Raw genomic sequence first — 26,952 nt, forward strand, 5'->3', positions numbered from 1 at the left:
CTAAACATTGCACAAGGTTCACAATTCTTCACTAATGTACTAATAGTTATGACATTACTTTAATTGGACCAGATTACTGAAATATACAGTATGACACTCATATGACACAGGCTGGTTATGCTGCAATTCGAAAACTCAATCACTAAAACCTACATAGGTTTCAACATATTAACATCTATGTAAAAACATTTTTTTTTTGCTAGAGTAGGGAAGATTAAGATCCTATGTCAAGTTGTATTGCTGTCTGTGTCCCCACTGTGGAGATTAACAACTTGCCCTCCGGAAGATTTACCCCCCCCCCTTTCATAACCACGCCGTTTTTGCTGTTCAGCACTGCGCTATTTCAACTGGTAATTGAGCAGTTGTGCAATGCTGTATCCAACCAAAATGTATGTCCTTTTTTCAAACAAATATAAAACTGTATATCACCAGTAAACGTGCCAAATACGGGATAATTTATATAAACTTTGTGAGAGGGCCACAGGGTACACATATGACTTTTGCATTTACGAAGACAAAGATAGCCACCTGCAGCCCCCTGGATGTTCAATTCATTGACAACGAAAAAAAAAATATAGTGTGTTACCTTATGTCACTTCTGTTCCAATTTTTTTTAACAGTGCCACTTTTCTGACACCTTTTTCTTCAGCAAACTGTAGCCTTTGGTACAGTGGCACCAAATCATAAGGGCTTTCCACAAAGACTGGTCACCAAAAAGCTGAAAAGGGGGTAGTCAGCAAGTTTGCACAATGAGATCCTTACATGGAAGGATAGGGAGATGATGAAACTCTACCTGGCAAACTAAAGATCCATTCACTGGTATAAAAATGTGCCCATCTACCTATTCCAATTGGCCATTTACAACTCTTTTGTTATCCATAAGTATGCAGGAAGTCCTGGCTCCTTCCTAAACTAGCAAGAAAGGATTGGTATTTACCAGAAAGGCCCCACACCTGAAAACCTTAATTCTGATGCAGTCAGTAGGTTCCAGGAGAGACACTTCCCTGATGGTCTCCCACCTACCGGAACAGGATGAAACCCCCCACCCCCAAAAATAAAAAAAAAATCTGTGTATGCTCCAAAGATGGAATAAGGCATGGCACATGTTACTATTGTCCAGACTGTACCTCACAACCTGGCCTCAGCATAAAGGACTGTATTATTGAAGGTGTGGTGAAGGTGTTTCTCCCAGGGGTGGACTGACCATTCAAGAACTCGGGCACTGCCCGAGAGCCCGAGGTCAATAGGGGGCCCCATGTAATCCCCCTGGTTTTTGGGTGTGCTTTAAGTGTGGGCAAGGACACGGGGACCCCATGATTTCTTATTGTCCGGGGGCCCCATGAGTTGTCAGTCTGCCCTTGGTTTCTCCTATGTCCGATTATCTGCATTTTGCTTGCATCTGATGTTCCATGTACTTACCATTTGTGTGTCTTTGTAATACGTTTCTTCCTGCTGCCTGGACTGACTATTTGCATGCATACTGATTATGTCACTGCCTGTCTCCTGAGCTGGTGTGAAAATACAATTTCTTTGCTCATTTTACAAAATCTTGTGGCAAAAAAGTACTTTTTACCTATACGTCATATACGAAATATGTTGGGGTGTTTGCTTTCAAAGATGTGGTAATTTTGTGGGTGTTTCCACTGTCCTGGTGTTCCAGGGCCTCCAAAAGTGTGATAGGTAGTCAGGAAATTAGATGCATAACTTATTCCACTAGAAAGCCTTAACGTACTCCTTGGATTGGGGACCTCTCTTTATGGCTAGGCTGTCAAAAAATCTCCCATATGTGGCATCACCATACTCGGGAAGAGTAGCAGAATGTGTTTTGGGGTGTAATTGTAAGTATGTCTATGCTGTGAGTGAGATTTAATTTGCTAAAATGACAACTTTGTGAAAAAAACACATTTATTTACATTCAACATTCCAAAGGATTGTGGCAAAAATTTTAAACTTCAATAAACTCACCCTTCCTCTTACTAAAAATTTTGAATACTTTACAAAAAAGGGGGATATTTGGGGGTATTTGTACTGTCCTTACATTTAGCCCCTCAAGAAATGAGATAGGCAGTCAGTGGCAGTGGAGGAGGGGATGGTGTAAACAAGCGGAAGTTCTTCTTTGAGCTGTTGGTAACAGAACTCTCATTGCCTCTGTATGTTTCAGCTTGGGAGCTCAGATTGTTTAACCCCTTTTTGCACACATAATGCATATGTGCTGTGGCAAAGAGGATGGGCTTTATTGTCCACATGCTGCACATATGTGTCCACGGGCAGCAGAGCTTTCTGTGTTGAGAGCATGCTCACTGTGTGTTCTCAGTGCAGTGATCGAACTGTCAAAGACAGCTCTCATTCTCTGCTAATGATTGGTAGCTGGTGGGATCGGCTTCATGACCATGTGACCCCTGTGACAGTCATTTCTTCCTGCTCGCATATGAAAGGGATGCTGGACAGGAAGGGGTTAAATAGTATTTTTCTGTTACAACAAAAAATAATAGAAGTGAGCGCTCCTAAAATAAGCAGCTGAACACACAAGGAAACCAAATAAAACCTCTTCAAATATGTAAAATAGTGCAGTGCTATGATAAATACAAAATAAATCCAACTAAAATGTCCTAAATGTTAAATAAATCATACAAACTTGACAGTCTATGTAGTGTGAATAACATAGAATCTTCAATCCAGTGGTGGTGCTCCCAGTGGTAAAGTAAAAATTGCGCACTCACCAGAAGCGTAATAAAATTATGCGGTGTATATATCAACAAAGGTCCCCTTCACAGGTCTGGGTCCGGGCTGGAACATGAGATGATTCCCCCTCCAGAAATATATATATATGAGCCCTCAGGAGATGTGAATGGATCCAGCAAGCCAGAGGTCCCTTTAAGGGATAGGTGGGTATGGATGCCTGTTTACAGGTGCTTCCCTCTCTGGATGGATGGACTGGAGACTGGATCGTGGCAAGGCTCTAAAAATGATAAAGCTCCTCACAGGAGAGCAAGGAGAGTGCCCATAGTGTAGTAATTCATATAAATAATTTATTAGATCAAAGTGACATAGGCAGAAGATGAATAAAACACGGCAGCGTCAGGTGTAATGAAAGACTGAACCTCCAGAAATAAAGATGGCCCCCGGGCCTCTACGTGGCACTGGCGGCGTAACGTCACGACGTCCTAGGCTCCTTCTGATGCGTTTCGTGTGCACGCACTTCTTCAGAGGAAGGAGACTAAGTACTTAGTCACTTAGTATCCTTCCTCTGAAGAAGTGGATCCATACCCACCTATCCCTTAAAGGGACCTCTGGCTTGCTGGATCCATTCACATCTCCTGAGGGCTCATATCCATATTTCTGGAGGGGGAATCATCTCAATTTCCAGCCCGGACCCAGACCTGTGAAGGGAACCTTTGTTGATATATATAATTTTATTACACTTCTGGTGAGTGCGCAATTTTTACTTTAAGTATTTTTATGTTGACTAGCTGCAGAGTGATGGGGGAAGATTAGTATTGTTCCAGGCAGAGAATGTACCTAGTGAAAAAGAAGTCCAGGGATCCAGTGGTGCCAAGAGTGACAATGAATCTCAGCTTCATGCCAATTGTACCTACCATTATATATGTTTGAAAGACAGGAGCATCTTCTCTAAAGACACCGTCTGGGTTCTGCTTGTTATCTGTAAGCCATCTGACAGACTCACATAGTTTACTTTTGTCAAGGTCGGTAAGGCTACTAGCCAGGGAAAAAACCCTGACAACATAAGCAGTGAGCCTGAGGAGAGAAATCCACCAGTGAGTAGAGAATTGGGAAAATGGTGAGCGACGAGCAGAAGATGTACAAAAAACTGAGCATGCAACAACCGTACAATCCAACATTTAAGGAAACCTGTGAAGACAGACAAATGGATACGCAGAACAAGCCTTTTTTTGCTGGCTGCATGCTTGACCCATGTCCTTGACTCAAAAATTAGTGAGGCAAATATGATAGTCTTGAGACTTGCATATTTAAAAACAAGACTGCAGTAGCAGTTTCTTTACTTCTATCCTCACAGGTTCACTTTACAACACAAGTTCACCTGTTCCACATTATCCACATCCCTCATTGTCTCAGTTCCATGCACTTAAAGTTGATTCTAAGGGGTTGGTTTGCAAAGAATTTGCATAGCCATTTGCCCAGTGAAAGTGCACATACATCCATTCTGTGTGAATGGAAAAAAAATGTAAATAGGGTATATCCCATGCTATCGATCAATGGTCTCCAAACTGCAACCTGGGGGCCCTTTGCCTGTCTTTATCTAGCCCTTTGGAGCTATTTTTCTTCCACTGACATGAATGATGCAGCACCATTTTTCCCAAGGACGCCAATGAGGGGGCACAATTCCCCCCACTGATTCTAAGAATTGGGCACTATTTCCCCCACTGATACCAGCAATGGAGCACTATTTCCCCCAATAATATCAACAATGGGGCACCATTCCTCCCACTGATACCAATGATGGGGCACCATTCCTCCCACTGACACCAACAATAGGGCACTATTCCACCCCACTGATACCAATGATGGGGCACTATTCCTCTCACTGATACCAACAATGGGGCACCATTTCTCCCACTGATACCAATGATGGGGCACTATTCCTCCCACTAATACCAATGATGGGGCACTATTCCTCTCACTGATACCAACAATGGGGCACCATTTCTCCCACTGATACCAATGATTGGGCACCATTCCTCCCACTGACACCAACAATAGGGCACTATTCCACCCCACTGATACCAATGATGGGGCACTATTCCTCTCACTGATACTAACAATGCGGCACCATTTCTCCCACTGATACCAATGATGGGGCACCATTCCTCCCACTGACACCAACACTAGGGCACTATTCCACCCCACTGAAACCAACAATGGGGCACTATTCCTCCCACTGATAGCAACAATGGGGCACTATTCCTCTCACTGATACCAACAATGGGGCACCATTCCTCCCACTGATACAAATGATGGGGCACTATTCCTCCCACTAATACCAATGATGAGGCACTATTCCTTCCACTGATACAAACAATGGGGCACTATTCCTCCCACTGATACCAATGATGGGGCACTATTCCACCCACTGATACCAATGATGGGGCACTATTCTCACTGACACCAATGATGGGGCACTATTCCTCCCACTGATACCAATGATGGGGCACTATTCCTCCCACTGATACAAATGATGGGGCACCATTCCTCTCACTGATACCAATGATGGGGCACTATTCCTTCCACTGATACCAACAATGGGGCACCATTCCTCTCAATTAAATCAATGATGGGGCATTGTTTACTATCACTGATGTTTGATGTATTTTCTAATCTTGCTGGCCACAGTCCAGCCCCCCTAAAGCCAGAAGCACAGTAAACTGACCCTTTGTTTGGAAAGTTTGGGGACCCCTGCTGTAAATCAATAGTTTTATATGGAAATACTGCATTTGGCCACTAGATGGAGCTAAGTATTAGAGGAAAAGTCTATGATATTTAGCTCCATCTAATGGCCAAATTTTCCACTTTAAATCAAGGATTTACATTTGAACAGCACAGCATGTAGCCTATTTAATTTTCTTTCATACCTGATTCACACATAACATGTACATGCATTTTAACTGGGAGAATGGTTATGCAAATTATTTATAAAACAACCCTATAGTCTTTTTCAATGTGCTTAAAGTGTTACTAAACCCAGGACCTTGCATTCACTATATCTGGTCTCCCTGGACCCTGCATTCACTATATCTGGTCTCCCAGGACCCTGCATTCACTATATCTGGTCTCCCAGGACCCTGCATTCACTATATCTGGTCTCCCTGGACCCTGCATTCACTATATCAGGTCTCCCCACGACCCTGCATTCACTATATCTGGTCTCCCCAGGACCTTGCATTCACTATATCTGGTCTCCCCAGGACCCTGCATTCACTATATCTGGTCTCCCCAGGACCTTGCATTCACTATATCTGGTCTCCCCAGGACCTTGCATTCACTATATCTGGTCTCCCCAGGACCCTGCATTCACTATATCTGGTCTCCCCGGACCCTGCATTCACTATATCTGGTCTCCCCGGACCCTGCATTCACTATATCTGGTCTCCCCGGACCCTGCATTCACTATATCTGGTCTCCCCGGACCCTGCATTCACTATATCTGGTCTCCCCGGACCCTGCATTCACTATATCTGGTCTCCCCAGGACCTTGCATTCACTATATCTGGCCTCCCACAGTACACACAACATGGAAATGCAATGATTTTAGTAAATATAAACTGCTAAATACCATTTCTCATCAGCAGTATATAGCAGTCTTGTGCCTGCTATCAGTATCTGGCTAAGCACTGGCTAAAGCTTGTAAGCGTAATTTTCATTCTCCTATGACTGTCCTGTGAGACTGCATGACTCCTGACCCTCTGTCTGGAAAGTGCTGATTGGCCCTGTTATGATTACATGCGCCACCCCCCCCCCCCCCCCGAAAAAAAAAAATCAAACTCTCTAGCAACACACATCAAACTGAGTATGTGCAGAGTTATTCCTAGATTCCTAGAGCTCTGTACTATCAGAAGATGGATTGGGGACTGTGGTAGAAGGGGAGGATCATAGAAGACAGGATCAAACAGCCTTTTTACACAATGTGGAGGATTAACCCCTTAGGTTCCACAAGCATGCTTTACTGCATATAATAGTAGACAGTGTAAAACATTTAGACAGTGTAAAAACAAGTTTAAACAAAATAAATAACAAAATTAAAACATTGAAAGCACCCCCATGCTTGCACAATAAGGCGAACGCATCCTTAAAGTGGAATTCCACTCATTTTTAAAAGTTGCTTTCATCTACATGCCCACCATGTATTCCTAAATTTATAATATTTTTTTATGTCTGAATACCTTATTTTTATCTGTGTATGCAACATTTCTGGTCCGGCCACTTAGGCGATGTCGTATTAAGGCGATTCCCTTGGACTCCTGAGATATCAGAGTCATTTATCCCAGGAGTCCAAGAGAATCGACTAATAATGAAATCTCAGTTAAGTAGCAGACGGGGCTGTTAATCAGTTTCAGCTGCTCAAAAAAATTAAAGAAACACTTTTTAATCAGAGTATAGCATCAAGGTATTTAAACTCCTGGGATATTGATCTGGTCAGTTAAGTAGCAGAGGGGGTTGTTAATCAGTTTCACTGCTTTGGTGTTAATGAAATTAACAGGTGCACTAGATGGGCAACAATGAGACAATCCCCAAAACAGGAATTGTTTTACAGGTGGAGGCCACTGACATTTTTTCCCTACTCATCTTTTCTGACTGTTTTTCACTAGTTTTACATTTGGCTAGGGTCAGTGTCACTACTGGTAGCTTGAGACGATACCTGGACCCTACAGAGGTTGCACAGGCAGTCCAACTACTCCAGGATGGCACATCAATATGTGCCATTGCCAGAAGGTTTGCTGTGTCTCCCAGCACAGTCTCAAGAGCATGGAGGAGATTCCAGGAGACAGGCAGTTACTCTAGGAGAGCTGGACAGGGCCGTAGAAGGTCCTTAACCCATCAGCAGGACCAGTATCTGCTCCTTTGTGCAAGGAGGAACAGGATGAGCACTGCCAGAGCCCTACAAAATGACCTCCAGCAGGCCACTGGTGTGAATGTCTCTGACCAAACAATCAGAAACAGACTTCATGAGGGTGGCCTGAGGGCCCGACCTCCTCTAGTGGGCCCTGTGCTCACTGCCCGGCACTATAGAGCTCGATTGGCATTTGCCATTGAACACCAGAATTGGCAGGTCCACCACTGGCGCCCTGTGCTTTTCACAGATGAGAGCAGATTCACCCTGAGCACATGTGACAGACATGAAAGGGTTTGAGAAGCCGTGGAGAACGTTATGCTGCCTGTAACATTGTTCAGCATGACCGTTTGGTGGTGGGTCAGTGATGGTCTGGGGAGGCATATCCATGGAGGGACGCACAGACCTCTACAGGCTAGACAATGGCACCCTGACTGCCATTAGGTATCGGGATGAAATCCTTGGACCCATTGTAAGACCCTACACTGGTGCACTGGGTCCTGGGTTCTTCCTGGTACATGACAATGCCTGGCCTCATTTGCAGAGAATATGCAGGCAGTTCCCGGAAGATGAAGAAACTGATACCATTGAATGGCCCCCACACTCACCTGGCCTAAATCCAGTATAACACCTCTGGGATATCATGTTTCGGTCCATCCGACACAGCCAGGTTGCTCCTCAGACTGTCCAGGAGCTCAGTGATGTCCTGGTCCAGATCTGGGAGGAAATACCCCAGGACACCATCCATTGTCTCATTAGGAGCATGCCCCGACGTTGTCAGGCATGCATACAAGCACGTGGGGGCCATACAAACTACTAAGGACCATTTTGAGTTGCTGCAATGAAATTTCAGCAAAATGGACTACCCTGCTTCATAACTTTTTCACTTTGATTTTAGAGGTCTTTGAATTCAGTCCTCTGTAGAGTAATAACTTTAATTTCGATCAAACAATGGGGCATCCTTACGTTCCTAACACATTACCCCGTCCATATCAGTGTAGATACCCAGCATGATAATTTTCCCCATTGAGATCTGATGTGTTTTCAAAGTGTTCCTTTAATTTTTTTTTTGCGATGTATTGTACCAAAAAAGGGTTATTATTATATTGTGTTTGTGTTCACTAAAATTAACTAAAGTATATTTTTAAACAAAAACCCTGCACAAATACTGTGTGACAATAGGGGATCATGGGGCCCCTGTGTCCTTGCCCAAAACTCAAAAAAGCCTATGAAAAAGGTACCAGGGGCATCTCATGGGGCCCCCTACTGACCCCAGGCCTTTGGGCAGTGCCTGAGTTTCCAAATGGTCAGTCCGCCCCTGACTACAGGACACCTTCCCTTCTCCTCATTCTCTATCAGTATAGTGAGTGAGCGTTGTCACCCTAGGACAGAAACTGTGTTACTTGTAGGATCGCCAGGTGATAATAAAGAAAATAAAGACTGAAAAATAAAAAGGAATGCGGTCATCACATTAAAGGGCTGACAAGCTGCAATACATTACATTTAATTTAGTTATATACTAAAATATAGACGGCATGACTATACATCCAGAACTTAGAGACAAAGTTAGTGAACAAGCATAAAGGCATAATTTGCATAGCATTGCCCACAATCCTATGATGAGAAATAAAAGCTATTTTTTTGGGATGTGATGGTATCTAAACCAGGGGCGGACTGACAACTCATGGGGCCCCCGGGCAATAGTGGATCATGGGGCCCCTGTGTCCTTGCCCAAACTATGAAAAAGGTACCAGGGGCATCTCATGGGGCCCCCTACTGACCCCGGGCCCTCGGGCAGTGCCGGAGTTTCCAAATGGTCAGTCCGCCCCTGATCTGAACTAGGTTTAAATATATTCTACCTAAAAATGGAAATAAAAGAAGTTTGTATTACCATGTGCTGGCTGCAATGTAACGGAAGCTTGAATAGGCTGCTTCCTTGTTACGGTATGCCATTTGCTTTAATATACCTGGTAATAAAAACAAAGTGTTACATTACTTTCAAGGACAACATTTTTTTTTTTAAAGAACAGGTATTTCATGGAAAACCAAAGAAAAAAAATATTCCCTATTGAGCTCCTTCTCACCATGTTCCTATTGATTGATCTAACATTACATCTAGAAGATCGTCAAGTGTGTTTGGGGAAGAGAGTGTGTTGTCACAGTAATACTATTTTCTACACCATTTCCTTTTTTGAAGGGTTCCATTGGGGAAACAGGTCAAATACTTTGCTAACACTTCCCAAAAAAAAGGAAGCAGTTTTGGTGTAACAGCAGCACAGTAAGCAATTCAGAACTATTGCTCCCTGCACATGAGAATATGATAAGGTACTAACGTGGTTAAAGGTTAGAGTGAACATTGTCAGCCTAGGAAAGAATGTATGTTACTAGCAGGTTCATCAGAGGATAATAAAAGAAAACAAGCCTCAGAGTGAATGGAGCCATCATAGGAGGTAGGATGCTATGAAACATGTTTTCTTGGCGCCAACATGGCAGCATTGCAGTAATAGAGCTCCTCTGCTAGCTAAAGCACGTAAAGTGAGGTCACTACTTGTGCCTCAGAGCAGTGTGCAACTGAGTTCAGCATCTTTTGGGCGCAGTCTCAGTTCTTAGGCAGTAAAAGGCGCTAAAAAGACCAGGAGTCCCTTCTGTAGGTCTTTTCGGGCATGCAGTGCCTCCTAGCTAGGAGAAAATGTTTGCCTGGCTATGGTCTTTGCTGGGCTAGGCACTGGTAGTGCAGCTAACTTTCCCCCTTTGTTTTTTTTCCCCCTGTAGTCTGTTGCTCTCTTTTTTACCGTTTTTTTGTTCTCTTTCATGCTAACTACCTTAATCTTCCCTCTGTTCTCTCACTGATCCTTCTTTCCTCTGTGTGGGGAAATCACTGACAGCTGATAAGTCAATGGTTGCTAAGAACATGGGGCTGGCTTCCCGGCCCTCTCCTTAACAACTAGCTATTCTTCACACAGAATGCAGATCGGTGGATACATTTTCGACCGGTTTGAATTTGAATCTTTCTGGAAACTTGGATTTCATTATAAAATGAATAAAAAAAATGAAATGAATTCCGAAATGAATCCACAAAATAAAATTAGTAACATAACAAAATTTATCCGAAACAAAACAAATTTTTTTATAGCAATTTATGACCTGGTTCTTACCTCCTTTTAGGTTGCTTCAAGCTGCTTTTACATTCCCATTCACTTGTATAGTGAGAAAATCAGTCATGACAAGGAAAATGGCTATGTACATTCCCCCCACTTCCTCCCTGAACAACAAGCCAGCAGCCAAATTCTTTTCCTCCTCCATCCTATATATAAGGATATAGGATGTAGACGTGTATTCACCAGCAAGATGCTTGCAACGCCTGCAGGTTACACATCATCATTGCACTTTTCACTACTTAGTTAATAAAGCCACTGATTTGTATATGCTAATTTTTTCTTACCGGAATCTATGTACTGGATAGCCTGCGCTCTGCGATCTACTCCAACTCTTTCCCATTGCCTGGTCAAATCAAGGAAGTGAGTGGCAATCACAGTGGATGTCATCCTCATCATGTTCTGCTCTCCACACCCATGTGGTAGATCTATCAGATGATTTAGATTGATGCCATCGATGGATTGTTGCACCATTTCACTAATTGGAGTTCCTGAATAACATAAGTGGGTCAGGTATACATATAGTATATGTACATACAGTAGATTTTAAAAAACCAAGCACATTATGGATTACTGAATTTGTTTGTTCTTACCCTTTTCAAATATGCTAACTACGCTATGTACTTCATTGGTGTACCCCAGTGTCAAGTAATTTGCTTCCTTAAATTGGAAGTTAGTGAAGTTTGCCTTTACATAGGTGGTTGGGGGAGAAAGGTCCCCTTACACTGAGAAGATAATGAGGACCTCCAAACTGAAGTGGAAAGATGGGTTGCATGGGGTATCACCTTCATTGCTTTGGGGTTTCCAATGCCAGAACACAATCAAAGTGACCATAAAATCTTTTCAGCAGAGAACTTCCATTAAGCTTCAAAGGACTTGTATTAAGCCTCATAGCAGTGTCAATAAATATTTTAGGAGTAATCTACTGTATATAGCCATTACCAGCACTTAGGTAATCACACTAAAACCCAGAGTCTGGTGATTGGCAAATTATAAAACAGTAATTAACACATTTTTGCTGAAACACATTAATGGTTTCATTACCTCCTACCCCTCGGATTCTTTGATTGGCTGTGTAATTTGTATAAACACCTTCCTCTGGGATCATAAAAGATGTCTGCATCTGCAGCTCAAGTGCTCTTTTTTCTCCATCAAAGCGAGGCATCTATGCTGAGAGTCATTCTGAGGGTAAGTGACTCTGTCAGAACCAATCTTATGCTGCATTGAATTGGACTCTATCGGAACCACAGGTTGGGCAATTTAGTAAACATCTTTTAGTAAATTTAATCTTTATTCCCATTTTACTTTTGATATTATTGTTTATTTTGTAACATATTTTTCTGTAAATACGTTGTATTTTGTTTGCATTTTTTTACCTTTTTCTTTCAATAAAGTATATTTTAAAACCATTAGGCCATATCTCTAAAAGCCCTAAAAAAGAACTAAAAAATGATTGCTCTTTGGAGAATGTTACCATATTTTTAAATTCTGTTCCATCCCTGTCTGGAGTGGCAGTGGGTATAACAGACCTATCTCAAAGGTCAGAATTGTTACAGTAGATCAGTGTTTCTCAACTCCAGTCCTCATGGACCCCCAACAGGTCATGTTTTCAGGATTTCCCTCAGATGAAACAGCTGTGGTAATTACTAAGGCAGTGAAACTGATCAAATCACCTGTGCAAAATAATGGAAATCCTGAAAACATGACCTGTTGGGGGTCCATGAGGACTGGAATTGAGAAACACTGCAGTAGATGCTGTGAGCAGTGCATGCTTCTGTTAAAACATGTGGTGGCAGCTATTGTTTACTATGAGTTAACTGACCTCAGTGATGATCACTCTCAATCTGTTGGCACTTAGACTGTTGTTCTACATGCTGTAAAATCTCTGGGCTTGATTAAACTGATAGTGCCATTGTCACAGTGGTCAGGGGAAAATGCCTCCTTACACTAGTGGTCAGTGGAGAAATACCCCCTTACATTCGTAATCAGTGGAAAAGTGCCACCTTACATTGGTGGTCAATGGAGAAATGGCCCCTTACCTTGCTGATCAGTGGAAAAGACTTCCTTACATTGGTGACAAGCAGACAAATGCCTCCCTACTTTGGCTGTCAGTGGAAAACTGTTCAATCACATGGTGGTTGGTGGAGAAGGGACTCCTTAAATTGGCAATTTTTGGAAAGGGGCCTCCGTAAATTGGTGATAAGTGGAGAAGGGTCCCTTACATCGGAGGTCAGTGAAGAAATGCACCCTTAACATGATAATCAGTGGACAGTGACTTTTATATAGGTGCTCTGTGGAAAAATGCCCCTTACATTGGTGGTTAGTATTTCTATACTCAGGACTTACCTTGAATAGTAACCAATGTTTTTACTTCTGTATTAGGGACAACATTGATGGTGTTCACTGCTGGGATAAATTCTTCCTGTACCCCATCTGCCAAAAAAAAAACATTCACCGACAGGCATTATATTAGAAGGCATGACACCATTTTCCACATACTCAAGAAAATTTCTTCTAAATCCAGCATGCTAGTGGCAACCAAACGTTAATAGACCACTTTATTTATGTAGTTAGGGAAGCTATACTTGCTTCCAGTAAATTTTAATTTCTCGCTCATTGAAGGACACTGATACTTCAATATTCAGGAGAAACAGAAGATAAGTGAGCGCTTATGTGACAATATATACTAAGCAGCAGCTGTACACCAGAAAAGGCACCGTATCAAACCTTCAATAGCATATATACAGTTGTGGCCAAAATTATTCAACCCCCACTGAAATTGAGTGTTTTGGCCAGTTTGACATTGCTTTTGATCATTCAGTCATCTTGCTTACATTTACATTAAAGAGGCACTTGTAGGTCAGACAAATATAACATAACAGTTATAATGAAATAACCACAAATGTCTTTTCTGTGCTCACAGCATTATCAGTTTTATTCAACCCCCAAGTGACATTCAATCTTAGTACTTAGTACAGCATCCTTTTACAGTTATAACAGCTTTTAAACGTGAAGCATAGCTTGACACAAGTGTCTTGCAGCGATCTACGGGTATCTTCGCCCATTCTTCATGGGCAAAGGCCTCCAGTTCAGTCACATTCTTAGGCTTGCGCACTGCAACTGCTTTCTTTAAGTCCCACCAGAGGTTCTCAATCGGATTTAAGTCTGGTGACTGCGATGGCCACTCCAAAATGTTCCAGCCTTTCCTCTGCAACCATGCTCTAGTGGACTTGGAGGTATGCTTGGGATCATTGTCCTGTTGAAAGGTCCAACGTCTCCCAAGCCTCAGGTGTGTGACGGACTGCATCACGTTTCCATCCAATATCTCCTGGTACTGAAGAGAATTCATGGTACCTTGCACACGCTGAAGCTTCCCTGTACCTGCAGAAGCAAAACAGCCCCAAAGCATGATTGACCCTCCACCATGCTTCACAGTAGGCAAGGTGTTCTTTTCATCATAGGCCTTGTTCTTCCTCCTCCAAACATAGCGTTGATCCATGGGCCCAAACAGTTCTAATTTTGTTTCATCAGTCCACAGAACACTATCCCACAACTTTTGTGGTTTGTCCACATGGCTTTTGGCATACTGCAGTCGACTCTTCTTATTCTTTGGAGACAGCAAGGGGGTACGCCTGGGAGTTCTGGCACGGAGGCCTTCATTACGCAGTGTGCGTCTTATTGTCTGGGCTGAAACTTCTGTACCCACATCTGACAAATCTTTTCTCAGTTCCTCAGCAGTCACACGGGGACTTCTCTCCACTCTACGCTTCAGGTAGCGCACAGCAGTCGAAGTCAGCATCTTCTTTCTGCCACGACCAGGTAGCGTTTCAACAGTGCCCTTTGCCTTGAATTTGCGAATGATGCTTCCTAAGGTGTCTCTTGGTATGTTTAACATCTTTGCAATCTTCTTATAGCCATTGCCCTTCCTGTGAAGAGAAATCACCTCTTCTCTTGTCTTCCTGGACCATTCTCTTGCCTTCACCATGTTTGTAACCACACCAGTAAATGTCTAGAAGGAGCTGAGTATCACAGTCATTTTAAAGCTGCCTAATTGGTGCTTATTATGCTTGATTGCTGCTCGGTGACATCCACAGGTGTTTTCAATACCTGATGGAAAGCACCTGTATGAACCTCTGTTCTTCAGAGTGGTAGTCTTTAAGGGGTTGAATAATTGTGGCAATGAAGAAACCACATAAGAACCATTTACTACTGTATTACATAAACAATTGATGTCATTTTAGTTGCATTTGGGTAGTTACAACGTCCTTGTAGGATTTGATTCTGAATACAATTCCAAATGTACACTATAGTCCCTAAACCCCTTTACAGCATTGGGGGTTGAATAATTTTGGCCACAACTGTATGTAAAGGGAGGGAGGTGCAGCGCTATATATGCAGACAAATGATGAATAAACACCGATAATGCACAATAATAAACGGTGACTGTAAGTTAATAACGCCACTAAATGGTGGCTAAGGTGAGAAAAGTAAACAGTCCAATGAAGGAGTGCTCTTAAGATCCAGGGTGATCTTCAGACGTCCAGTAAAAGGACCATCGGGTGATAAAATATAAAGACTGCGCACTCACCAGATACGCAATCTTTATGCGCATTTGTGTAAATATCACTGGACCTCCTGTGTCATCATCCTGGTCTGGTCAGATCTGATCAGCATATCCCTCATGGCCTGGTACCCAGATGAATGCAGCTTTTCTGTAGATTTGGCCGGCTCCCACCAGAACTCAAATAAATAGAAAGGGCCACATAGTGTAATATCCTTAGGTATCTTTATTAGGGGCACAGGATAGCAGGAAATCCAACACACAACAAAATGGTACTGACCCAGGAGTAAATCGAAGATGGCCGCCGGGGCCCCTCGTGGCGCCGGCGGTGATGCGTCCAACCTGCTGTAGCCTTCTCTGACGCGTTTCGAGCGAAGGCTCGTAGTCATAGGGGTGCAGCTTGCACCCCTATGACTACGAGCCTTCGCTCGAAACGCGTCAGAGAAGGCTACAGCAGGTTGGACGCATCACCGCCGGCGCCACGAGGGGCCCCGGCGGCCATCTTTGATTTACTCCTGGGTCAGTACCATTTTGTTGTGTGTTGGATTTCCTGCTATCCTGTGCCCCTAATAAAGATACCTAAGGATATTACACTATGTGGCCCTTTCTATTTATTTGAGTTCTGGTGGGAGCCGGCCAAATCTACAGAAAAGCTGCATTCATCTGGGTACCAGGCCATGAGGGATATGCTGATCAGATCTGACCAGACCAGGATGATGACACAGGAGGTCCAGTGATATTTACACAAATGCGCATAAAGATTGCGTATCTGGTGAGTGCGCAGTCTTTATATTTTATCACCCGATGGTCCTTTTACTGGACGTCTGAAGATCACCCTGGATCTTAAGAGCACTCCTTCATTGGACTGTTTACTTTTCTCACCTTAGCCACCATTTAGTGGCGTTATTAACTTACAGTCACCGTTTATTATTGTGCATTATCTGTGTTTATTCATCATTTGTCTGCATATATAGCGCTGCACCTCCTTCCCTTTACATATAGATACTTCAATATTGATCATAGGGTTATAACACTACTTCCAGGAGTGAGACACCTGGCTCAGAAACATAATTACCACCTAGAGATGGCCCCTGACGGTGGCCAAATTCCCCATCTGCTAAAGACAGCTCAGTTTTTTGGAAATTGTTTACGATTAAGATCCTAACTTGGAAATCTTAGTCCCTCTTTTCTTTAGCAGGGATATTCTTTCTTTTTCCTTTTTCTTTATTCTTTTTCTTTGCGATCTTCAATCAACAGCTGAGCTGGGTGACAGACTGAATAATATATTTCCTAGTTGTCCCATCCATCTCGACCGTCAAGCACATGCAGATTCCTAGCTATGTGCTGGATTGGCGAGGTACCTCACGGGGGACACATTTGACCAAATGACCCCCAGCAATTTTGTTACTTGCCCGCTAGGCCAACAGCTCCCCTCCTTGTGACAGGCAGTCTGCTGTGGAAGAAGGTGGCCACTCTTTGTCTGTGAATGTAATAGAAGTGAAACTAGAGCCACTTCACCTTCTATGTGGGTGAGTGAGGAGCTGTCAAGTACCCTGTCTCCCTGAGCTCCTGTGCTGTTTGTATGTAGGAGCTGGCTGATGCCTCCTTCTGGATGCCTCCACCTTTTGTTGTGGTTCTGCTGTGTGTTCTATGTCATTAGTTCTATGGCTAAAGGATTGTAAGCCTGCCTGTGATCATGTGGTCTATGCTGTTGTGCCTGCCATTGCAACACTGGTGGTCACCTTGGAAAGGTCTTGGTGACAGCCAATTACATCACTCGCTGGCACTCAACAGTGCTGCTGGAAGGGGTAGTGCCAGCTAGGAATGCATTGATTTCCACATGGCTTTTTTTCTGCACATGTGCCAGAACTGCTTCTGTAGTAGGGGACAGTGCTCTGTAGTGCAGGTTTCACTGGGAGGCCTCTCATGTTGTCTTCCCTGTGTGATTATCTGCATAGCCTAGTGGTCCAGTAAGTCCTACTTGGGTCAGTGTATCTGTGGCAGCTTCTCTGTACCTGTGGGCACTTGCCTTTTGTTCACACTAGATGTGTGGTGGCTAATGTTTCCTGAGAGGGACTTGGGACTCACCCTGTCCTCTCTAGAGGGTATGCTCTGGTGTTCCAGGAGCTCTGTGACATCCCTATGGATTTTCAAGACTCCCTCCTCCCTGTAAGGTACCTCTTTTGAAGCAGCCTTCAATCCATTCCCATGCATGCCTTTAGCACAGCCCTGGAAGGTTTTGAGTGGAGCAAAGCAATTACATTTTAATGTTTTTTTCCTCCTTCCTTCTCATTGGAGTCTTCTGATGTAGACATACCTCCCAACGTTCTTAGATGGGAATGAGGGACACCTATTGGCAAATGTATGCAGGCATAGGACACACTCCCTGCCACTCCCCCTTAAAGGAGAATTATACAAATAAAAATAGTTAAACCCCCTTTTTTTTACAACTACTATTCCTTTATACTGGCTTTTGAAGGTTACAAGTTTGCAACCATTCAGAAATTGGATGAAAGGATTAGCACTGTGAAATGCTTTTTGAAAGATAAACACTGCATTTTATATACAACTACATAGAGTAGACCAAAATGAGGGACAAATGAGGAGGAAAAAGGTACAGAGAGACACAAGGCCCTGCCACTACGTGAATTTATGTAGCAATGGCACAAAATTCGCATTGGGACTTAATGCAAAGCTTCAGGTTGTTTGTTAATGGGGGAAGGGGGGAGAAAGCTGTACGTTAAGTTGTCTCTTGTTTTTTTTAGGATTTTGTAATCCTAGATTGGGGCCTGGAGTATGAAGGTTTCAAAGCGTGTTAGGAGGGAAGGAACCTTCAATCCTGTTTCTGGACTTTGCTAGACACCAGCAAAGAGTGCAACAGGCTTCACAGCCAGCTCACTGCTGCACATACACAAGTCATGGTGCACCCTGTGAATGGTCCTGCAGCCTCCCAGGACCTATGATGTGTCCCAAGGGACTACAGGCAGAGAGGGGACAAAGGGAAAATATCCACTTGGATTGTTTGGTAATGCAGGCAGAAGTGAGAACAGGTACTTGTCAAAACCAAGAATACCCCCCCAGAAAGTGTCCAAAAGTTGATGGGGGAGCAGGACAGAAAAGTGGAGCTTCCCTTTAAGGGTGGAGTTCCGCTTTAATTGGTAATGATTCTGATATCTTTTAAGACTGGTGAACATAAAAGAAATACTAGAAGAAATACTATTTATAAAACATTTACTGCATGAATGTCAGAAATATTTGTGCAAGCTGAATGAAGTTCTGTAAGATTAATTCCTGTATCATCAGCTCTATCTAGTGACCAAAATGTGGTATCAATTTCGGAAATACCTTAATGAGAAAATATATTGCATTTTGGCCAGTAGATTGAGCTGAGGATACAAGAGTTAATCTATTCAAAAACATATGGTGACATTTTGTTCCACTTGTATGAATGGTTTATAAATAAACCACAGAGCTGATTCACACATGTGCGGTGCGGATTGAAGCTCAGGTTTCACAGCTAATTGACACAGAAGTTGTTCAGCAGGTCATGTCAGGCTTACATCAGGTTCAGGATGCGAATAGGTCAGGATTATCCTGTTCACACATATGTGGTTTAGAAATGGTTCCCATAGAAGTCAATAGCCTGTAATCCACACCTGAACCTAACAGCACTGCTCAGAGATCCTACAGGACTCTTTTTCAAACCGCACTGAATCCACACAGCCAGTGCAACAGACATATGTGACCAGTAGGGATGGACTTCATGAACTTAGGTTCGACTTGAACATGGGCCGTTTGTGTGTTCGCCGAATACACAAATGGTACGGGTGTTCGGCGGGCTGTTCACCCCTTAATCCCACAATGCACTGCGCCCTGACAGTGCATTGTGATTCAGGTGCACCTGTGGTCAGGTGCATTGCTTTGACCAATCTCTGACCAATCACAGCGCATGATAACATCACAAGGTGGCAGGGTGAACCCACCGCCTTGTGATGTCATGACAGTATTTAAGAACTGTCATCGGGGGCTCAGCTGTCAGATGGCGAGAGCAGGGTTTTTTCTTTTTTCAGGTAGCGGCGGCAGGCATCGTGACTGACATTGGATCTACTTCAGGGGACATTTCTTATTTTTAATAAAGGACTTATCAAAGACTGTCTCCTGTCTTTTTTTACACTACACTTTTTTTTGTGAATGGGTACCATGTACCGCATACTCAGACACATAGGGGGCTTCCAGATTTCAATAAGCCCCCCGCCCGCAGACCTCACAACCACAGACCACAGTTGTGGGGAAGAGGCACCCCCCATGTAAGGGGCACATGGCCTGGTATGGTTCGGGGGGGGGAAGGGGCGCTCGCTTGTCCCTCCCCTTTCTTGACCTGCATGCTCAGATAAGGGTCCGATATGGATTTTGGGGGGGATCCCCACACCATTTTTTAAAAAAATGTTGGTGTGGGGGTTCCCCTCAAAATCCATACCAGACTCGAAGAACTTGGTATAAATGGGAGGGGGGACCCCATGCATTATTTTACTTATCAGGCAATGCCAACATTTTTTTTACATTCAGCTTTTAAAGGGGAACCCCACTGACAGCTGAAAAAATAATGAATGTTTCACTACTAAAATCCTGCGTGACTTAATAATATAACTCATGCAGTATTTTAGAAACTGAGTGGTATTTTACCGCATATTCTGATGCGGTAAGATACCACTCAGTATATTGTTTGGTTCCTGTTTGAAGTTTGCGGTCGAACATTCTGTAGGTTCGGATGTTCAGCTGTGACCCATACAGGAGGGTGTTTGGCCCATCACTAGTGAACAGGCACCATAGGTAGCAATATTATATTATTGCGGATTGGATACGGTTCAAACCTCCAATCTGCATATATGTGAAGCGGCAATAAGGCTTCACATGCAATCTCAAAGAGCAAATCAATCTGATACTATGAATAGAACACCAGCCTGTAGAAAGTGAATGTAGACGATTACAAACCTTGACCCATCACTTCCGGATCCAAAACTGCAGATTTTAATGTCCGTACAATGCGTTCTCCTTCCGGCTGTAACAGAGAATAGAAATTGAATCCGTGTATAAATGCATTGCATACTTAACTCATTAAAGTGCATCTCTGAGCAAAATAAAAACAGTTACAAATATACAATACATCTCTCCAACACATACATAAGGTCCACCTTGCTAGTGCCAAGAAAATATCCCCCACATCATTACACCACCATCAGCCTGAACGGTTGATACAAGGCAGGATGCTTTTTACACAATGCAGAGGATTAACCCCTTAGGTTCCACAGTGATTATAACAAGCATGCTTTACTGCATATACAGACTGATTGTACTGTTGTGGGTTTAGTAACACTTTAAGGGGATTCTGCTCTCTTCTAATTTCTTGGCAATCGTTATTTTTTTTCTCCTGTAGTATTGTTGATATGTTAACCTCTTGCCGACCGCACACTGTTACAGTGAGGACTGGCTGCACAAAATCACTTATATACATGATTTTGCTTTTCCTGGTACAGGGGGTACACATGCACCCACTTACTCATGCTGTCATTGGCTCCCTGACATGCCGATGAGTGGGTCCCGACCAATGATTCACGGCCGGGACATGCCAATCATCGGAGCTAGTGACAGGAGAGAGATCTGTGTTAGTAAGCAACAATGATCTCTTTTCTAGCAGTGGGAATGTGGCGGTTTTTGTCTCCCTGCAAAGCAGGGAGACAAAAGCTATCAAATCCCCTAGTAACACACCACATAGTACACATTGCATATAGTATGGAACACAGTTAACTCTTTGATTGCTCCAGATTACCCCAGTACAATTTTAGTGCATTTTATTAGCACTGATCACTGTATTAATTAGTGTATTAATGTCACTGGTCATGTCAGGTAGCCAGTGTCAGAATGCCAGCCATATTATCACAGTTCCGCTATGTCACTGATCACCACCATTACTAGAAAAAAAAAAAAATTCCAGTATATAAAAATCGTCATTTGTAGATGCTATAATTTTCACACTAGCCAATTAATATATACAGTGAGGAACAGAAGTATTTGAACACCCTGCGATTTTGCAAGTTCTCCCACTTAGAAATCATGCCTCTTCCATTTTCTAACAATTGCTCTAACAGTTGATCTATTTTTACCAAGCTGCTTGGCAATTGCCCCGTAGCCCTTTCCAGCCTTTTGGAGGTCCACAATTTTGTCTCTGGTGTCTTTTGACAGCTCTTTGGTCTTGCCCATGGTAGTAGTTGGCGTCTGACTGACTGTGGGGTGGACAGGTGTCTTTAAAGAGCTCAGACAGGTGCTACTAAGTTAGATTAATGAGTGGAGTAGAGGTGGACTTTTTAAAGGCACAGTAACAGGTCTTTGAGAGCCAGAATTCTTGCTGTTTCTCAGGTGTTCAAATACTTATGTTCAGCAGTGCAAGACAAATAAATTCTTTAAAAATCATACAAAGTGATTTCCTGAATTTTTTTTAAATTCTGTCTCTCAGAGTGGGAACGCACCTACAATGTGAATTTCAGACCCTTCCATGATTTCTAAGTGGGAGAACTTGCAAAATCGCAGGGGGTTCAAATACTTCTGTTCCTCACTGTATATATTTTTTTTTATCAAAGATGTAGCAGAATACATTTCTTCAGAATACATGAAGATTTTTTTATTGGATACCTTTTATAGCAAAAAGTCAAATATATTGGTTTATTTTTCAAAATTTTCAGTCTTTTTTAGTTTGTAGAGCAAAAAATAAAAAAAAGTGGCGATCAAATACCACCAAAAGAAAGCTCTAATTATGTGAAAAAATGATATAAATTTTATTTGTGCACAGTGTTGCATGATCGTGCAATTGTCAGTTAAAATGGTGCAATAGAAAAAATGGCCTGGTCATGAAGGGGGGTAAATCTTCCAAAGGGCAATTGGTTAAACTATTTTTTCAGCTTCTAATACCTAGATAATTGGGTTTCCACCTCGCTATTTTATCGCGCATTGACATTTAAAATTCCAAATAAATATTTGCTGGGGGTCATTGCTTCGCTACTGCACTGTAATGCACCGCGCACTTTGAAATTTGCAACACTGGTCTTCTCTTAGAAGGTTTCACATTTTTTCTGATAAATATTTGTGAGAACTTTGACATGCTACTCTTGTCACTTCGCAAAATGTTTGATCTTACTGATCTTAATGTTTGATTGTTACTTCGAATCTTTTGGAAACATAATAAACTGTCAGTTATATTAATAAAAAAAAAATTACCTCTTACATACTTACCACAACTTTCAGCTTCTTCTGCACACCATCTGAAACAAACTGTCCAGCTGCCTTCACTTCTATTTCATGAGATCCAACTTCCAGGGGAACAATAATAAATGGTATAACCATAGATGAGAGACCTTTCACAGTCACAATTCGTTGGTAATTTTTTTTAGCAGTGGAAAGACTGCAGAGTTTTTCATTGTAAGTCCACTGCACACGTACCTAAACCAAGCAGGAAATAATTTTTTTTTTAAATTGTGCATAAATGCCTTTGTCAGATACTTGGCTTGCCCCTTCTGGTCTACAGTATGGTTAGATATTAGTAATAGGCCGAACACCCCCCTGTTCAGTTCACGGTTGTACATTCAAACCTAATGAAAGTTTGACCGCGAACTTCAAACAATTCACCAAGTGGTATCTTACCACATCTAAACATGCAGTGAGATAATGCATGGCTACTAAAAACATTCTTTAATGTTTTAGCTATCAGCGGGTTTCCCTGCTGACAGCTGAATGTAAAAAGAATTGCCGGCAAGAATGTGGGGTAACCCCCCCTCCTCCATCCATACCAAGCCCTTCGGGTCTGGTATGGTTTTTGAAGGGAACCTCTACACCAAATTGTTTTTAAAAATGCATGGGGGTCCCCCCAAAATCCATGCCAGACCCTTACACGAGCATGCAGCCCAGCACATCAGAAAAGGGGAGACAGGTGAGTGCCCCCCCCCTCCTGAACCATACCAGGTCACATGCCCTCAACATGGGCGAGGGGTGCATTGGAGCAGTGGGGCTACCACTCAAAGCACCTTGGGGACAAGGGCCTCTTTCCCGCAACCGTGGTTGCGGGGGACTGCAGGCGGGGGCTTATTGGAATCTGGAAGCCCCCTTTAACAAGGGAGCCCCCAGATCCAAGCCCACCCATGTGAATGAGTATGGGGTACATGCAGGGGCAGATTGACCATTCGAGCACTCGGGCACTGCCCGAGGGCCCAGGGTCAGTAGGGGGCCGCATGAGATGCCCCTGGTACCTTTTGCATAGGCTTTTTTGGGTGTGGGCAAGGACACAGGGGCCCCATGATCCTCTATTTCCTGGGGGCCTCATGAGTTGTCAGTCCGCCCCTGGGTACATGGTACCACTACTCATTCACAAAAAAAAGTGTAGTGTAAAAAAATCACAGTAGTCTTTGACAAGTCCTTTATTACAATCAAAAATTTAAAAAATGTCCCCTGAAGTAGATACGATGTCGATCACAATGCCCAACGACCACCGCCGACCCGAAAAAAAGAAAAACAGCTCCTCTCTCGACGTTGGCTCCTGCTGTCTGACAGCTGAGCCAGGATGACAGTTCTTAAATATTGTGATGGCAAAAGGGGGCGGGGGTCACCCCCATCCCCTTGTGACATCATCATGCTCTGTGATTGGCTAAAGCATTGCATTGACTGGTGCATTGCTTTGGCCAATCACAATGCATTGTCAGGGCGCACTGCATTGTGGGGTGCGGTAGGGAAAAGCCTGCCGAACACCATTACCATTTGTGTGTTCAGCAAACATACGAATGGCCGATGTTCTAGTCGAACTTATGTTCAACTCAAACATCATGCCTAACACTAGTAGATATGAACAGCAAGGTAGTAGGGAAAATGTAATACATATAAGTGTCTGACAGTCTTGTCCTGCTGTGCTGGTGTACCAGTATAGGTTTGATTTATACACTTGATGTTGTCTACAAGAAGTTTTAATGTTTTGTCCATGTTTGTGTATTTTCCATGTAGGTTTTCTGGCTTCATTCCAAAATCCCAAACCATTCCAAAAGAAACTATTATGTTGTCTTTAACTATGATAGACTGTAGTTCCTTTGGGGCATGGGTTAATCAAAAAACGTCCTCAGGGGCAGGGATTAATGTGAATAGTTCAACGTTTTCCATGTAGACTAAAATATATCTAATTCTAAAATTGCAGTATTATTATATTATAATATATTTTATGTTTGTACTGTCATATTGAAAATACCAAATACAAAATTATATTTCAGTGTTGTTATAGTGCTCATGTGCAGCTAGTTGTTGCTGTTTTACGAAAGGGTCTAAAGGGTTTTCACACAAAATTCAAACAGCTTTCACCCATGATTCACACAATTTTTTAGTTTGATTTAATTAGAAAATGTGTGAATCCTATATAAAGGTTGTGTCAATCATGTGTGAAAACATTTATATCTTTCAATAGCTCTTTAAAAAGAATATGTTTTCAGTATACATATAGGCATAGGCTATGTAAAATGTAAGTTCATATCATTTGAGTGACATATGTCGCAAGTAGAGATGAGCGAATCGAACCAGGCGAAGTGGAATTCGTTTCGAATTTCAGGAAAAATTAGATTCGCGTCGAATCCGAATATTTGCATAATTCGGGTGCGCGAATCGGATTTTTCCCGATCAGCCGGCAAAAGTGTCCCTGCAGAGAGCTCCGCTATTTCTGACAGTTCTCTGACAGTTCTGACAGTTCATTTACAGCGGTTGAAACATTGTATCTATTTGTTTCCATTTAGGATACAGATGTTTTTATTCGGAAATAAATAGATACAATGTTTCAACCGCTGTAAATGAACTGTCAGAACTGTCAGAGAACTGTCAGAAATAGCGGAGCTCTCTGCAGATACACTTTTTGCTGTACTGGAATACTTCTTCTTTTCATTCTTCTTTTCATTCTTCTCATTCTTCTTTTCAATCTTCTTTTCATTCTTCTTCTTCTTCTTTTCATTCTTCTTTTCATTCTTCTTTTCATTCTTCTTCTTCTTCTTCTTCTTTTCATTCTTCTTCTTCTTCTTTTCATTCTTCTTCTTCTTTTCATTCTTCTTCTTCTTTTCATTCTTCTTCTTCTTCTTTTCATTCTTCTTCTTCTTTTCATTCTTCTTTTCATTCTTCTTCTTCTTTTCATTCTTCTTATCATTCTTCTTTTCATTCTTCTCATTCTTCTTTTCATTCTTCTTCTCATTCTTCTTTTCATTCTTCTTCTTTTCATTCTTCTTTTCATTCTTCTCATTCTTCTTTTCTTCTTCATGAAAAGAAGAATGAGAAGAAGAATGAAAAGAAGAATGAAAATAAGAAGAAGAATGAAAAGAAGAATGAGAAGAAGAATGAAAAGAAGAATGAAAAGAAGAATGAGAAGAATGAAAAGAAGAAGAAGAATGAAAAGAAGAATGAGAAGAAGAATGAAAAGAAGAATGAAAAGAAGAATGAGAAGAATGAAAAGAAGAATGAGAAGAATGAAAAGAAGAATGAGAAGAATGAAAAGAAGAATGAAAAGAAGAAGAATGAAAAGAAGAAGAAGAATGAAAAGAAGAATGAAAAGAAGAAGAAGAAGAAGAATCTTTTCATTCTTCTCATTCTTCTTTTCATTCTTTTTTTCATTCTTCTTCTTCTTTTCATTCTTCTTCTTTTCATTCTTCTTTTCATTCTTCTCATTCTTCTTTTCATTCTTCTTCTTCTTTTCATTCTTTTTTTCATTCTTCTTCTTCTTCTTTTCATTCTTCTTCTTCTTTTCATTCTTCTTTTCATTCTTCTCATTCTTCTTTTCATTCTTCTCATTCTTCTTTTCATTCTTCTTTTCATTCTTCTTTCATTCTTCTTCTCATTCTTCTTTTCATTCTTCTTTTCATTCTTCTCATTCTTCTTTTCTTCTTCATGAAAAGAAGAATGAGAAGAAGAATGAAAAGAAGAATGAAAAGAAGAAGAAGAATGAGAAGAAGAATGAAAAGAAGAATGAGAAGAATGAAAAGAAGAAGAAGAATGAAAAGAAGAATGAGAAGAAGAATGAAAAGAAGAATGAGAAGAAGAATGAGAAGAATGACATATGTCATTAGTAGAGATGAGCGAATCGAACCAGGCGAAGTGGAATTCGTTTCGAATTTCAGGAAAAATTAGATTCGCGTCGAATCCGAATATTTGCATAATTCGGGTGCGCGAATCGGATTTTTCCCGATCAGCCGGCAAAAGTGTCCCTGCAGAGAGCTCCGCTATTTCTGACAGTTCTCTGACAGTTCTGAGAGTTCATTTACAGCGGTTGAAACATTGTATCTATTTGTTTCCATTTAGGATACAGATGTTTTTATTCGGAAATAGATAGATACAATGTTTCAACCGCTGTCAACCGCTGGAACTGTCAGAGAACTGTCAGAAATAGCGGAGCTCTCTGCAGATACACTTTTTGCTGTACTGGAATACTTCTTCTTTTCATTCTTCTTTTCATTCTTCTCATTCTTCTTTTCATTCTTCTTTTCATTCTTCTTCTCATTCTTCTTTTCATTCTTCTTCTTTTCATTCTTCTTTTCATTCTTCTCATTCTTCTTTTCTTCTTCATGAAAAGAAGAATGAGAAGAAGAATGAAA

The 26,952-nt window shown here is 42.0% G+C and overlaps 1 protein-coding gene across 1 annotated transcript in view; it reads right to left on the bottom strand.

The window, feature by feature from the left end:
* The window catches only part of LOC149442412 (A.superbus venom factor 1-like), a 209,546-nt gene that overhangs the window by 40,811 nt on the left and 141,783 nt on the right, over positions 1-26,952 (bottom strand). The window contains exons 22-27 of the mRNA XM_089656128.1: positions 22,586-22,792; positions 20,300-20,360; positions 13,087-13,173; positions 11,028-11,231; positions 9,477-9,552; positions 3,597-3,756 (exon numbers count right to left, since the gene is read on the bottom strand). Of these exons, the coding sequence (XP_089512254.1) occupies positions 3,597-3,756; positions 9,477-9,552; positions 11,028-11,231; positions 13,087-13,173; positions 20,300-20,360; positions 22,586-22,792 (795 nt within the window). The remainder of the gene's footprint in view (positions 1-3,596; positions 3,757-9,476; positions 9,553-11,027; positions 11,232-13,086; positions 13,174-20,299; positions 20,361-22,585; positions 22,793-26,952) is intronic.

Source organism: Staurois parvus, unplaced genomic scaffold (genome assembly GCF_062004578.1).
Source record: "Staurois parvus isolate SC_StPar_1 unplaced genomic scaffold, SC_StPar_1.0 ptg000887l, whole genome shotgun sequence".
In the NCBI taxonomy this organism is placed as follows: domain Eukaryota; kingdom Metazoa; phylum Chordata; class Amphibia; order Anura; family Ranidae; genus Staurois; species Staurois parvus.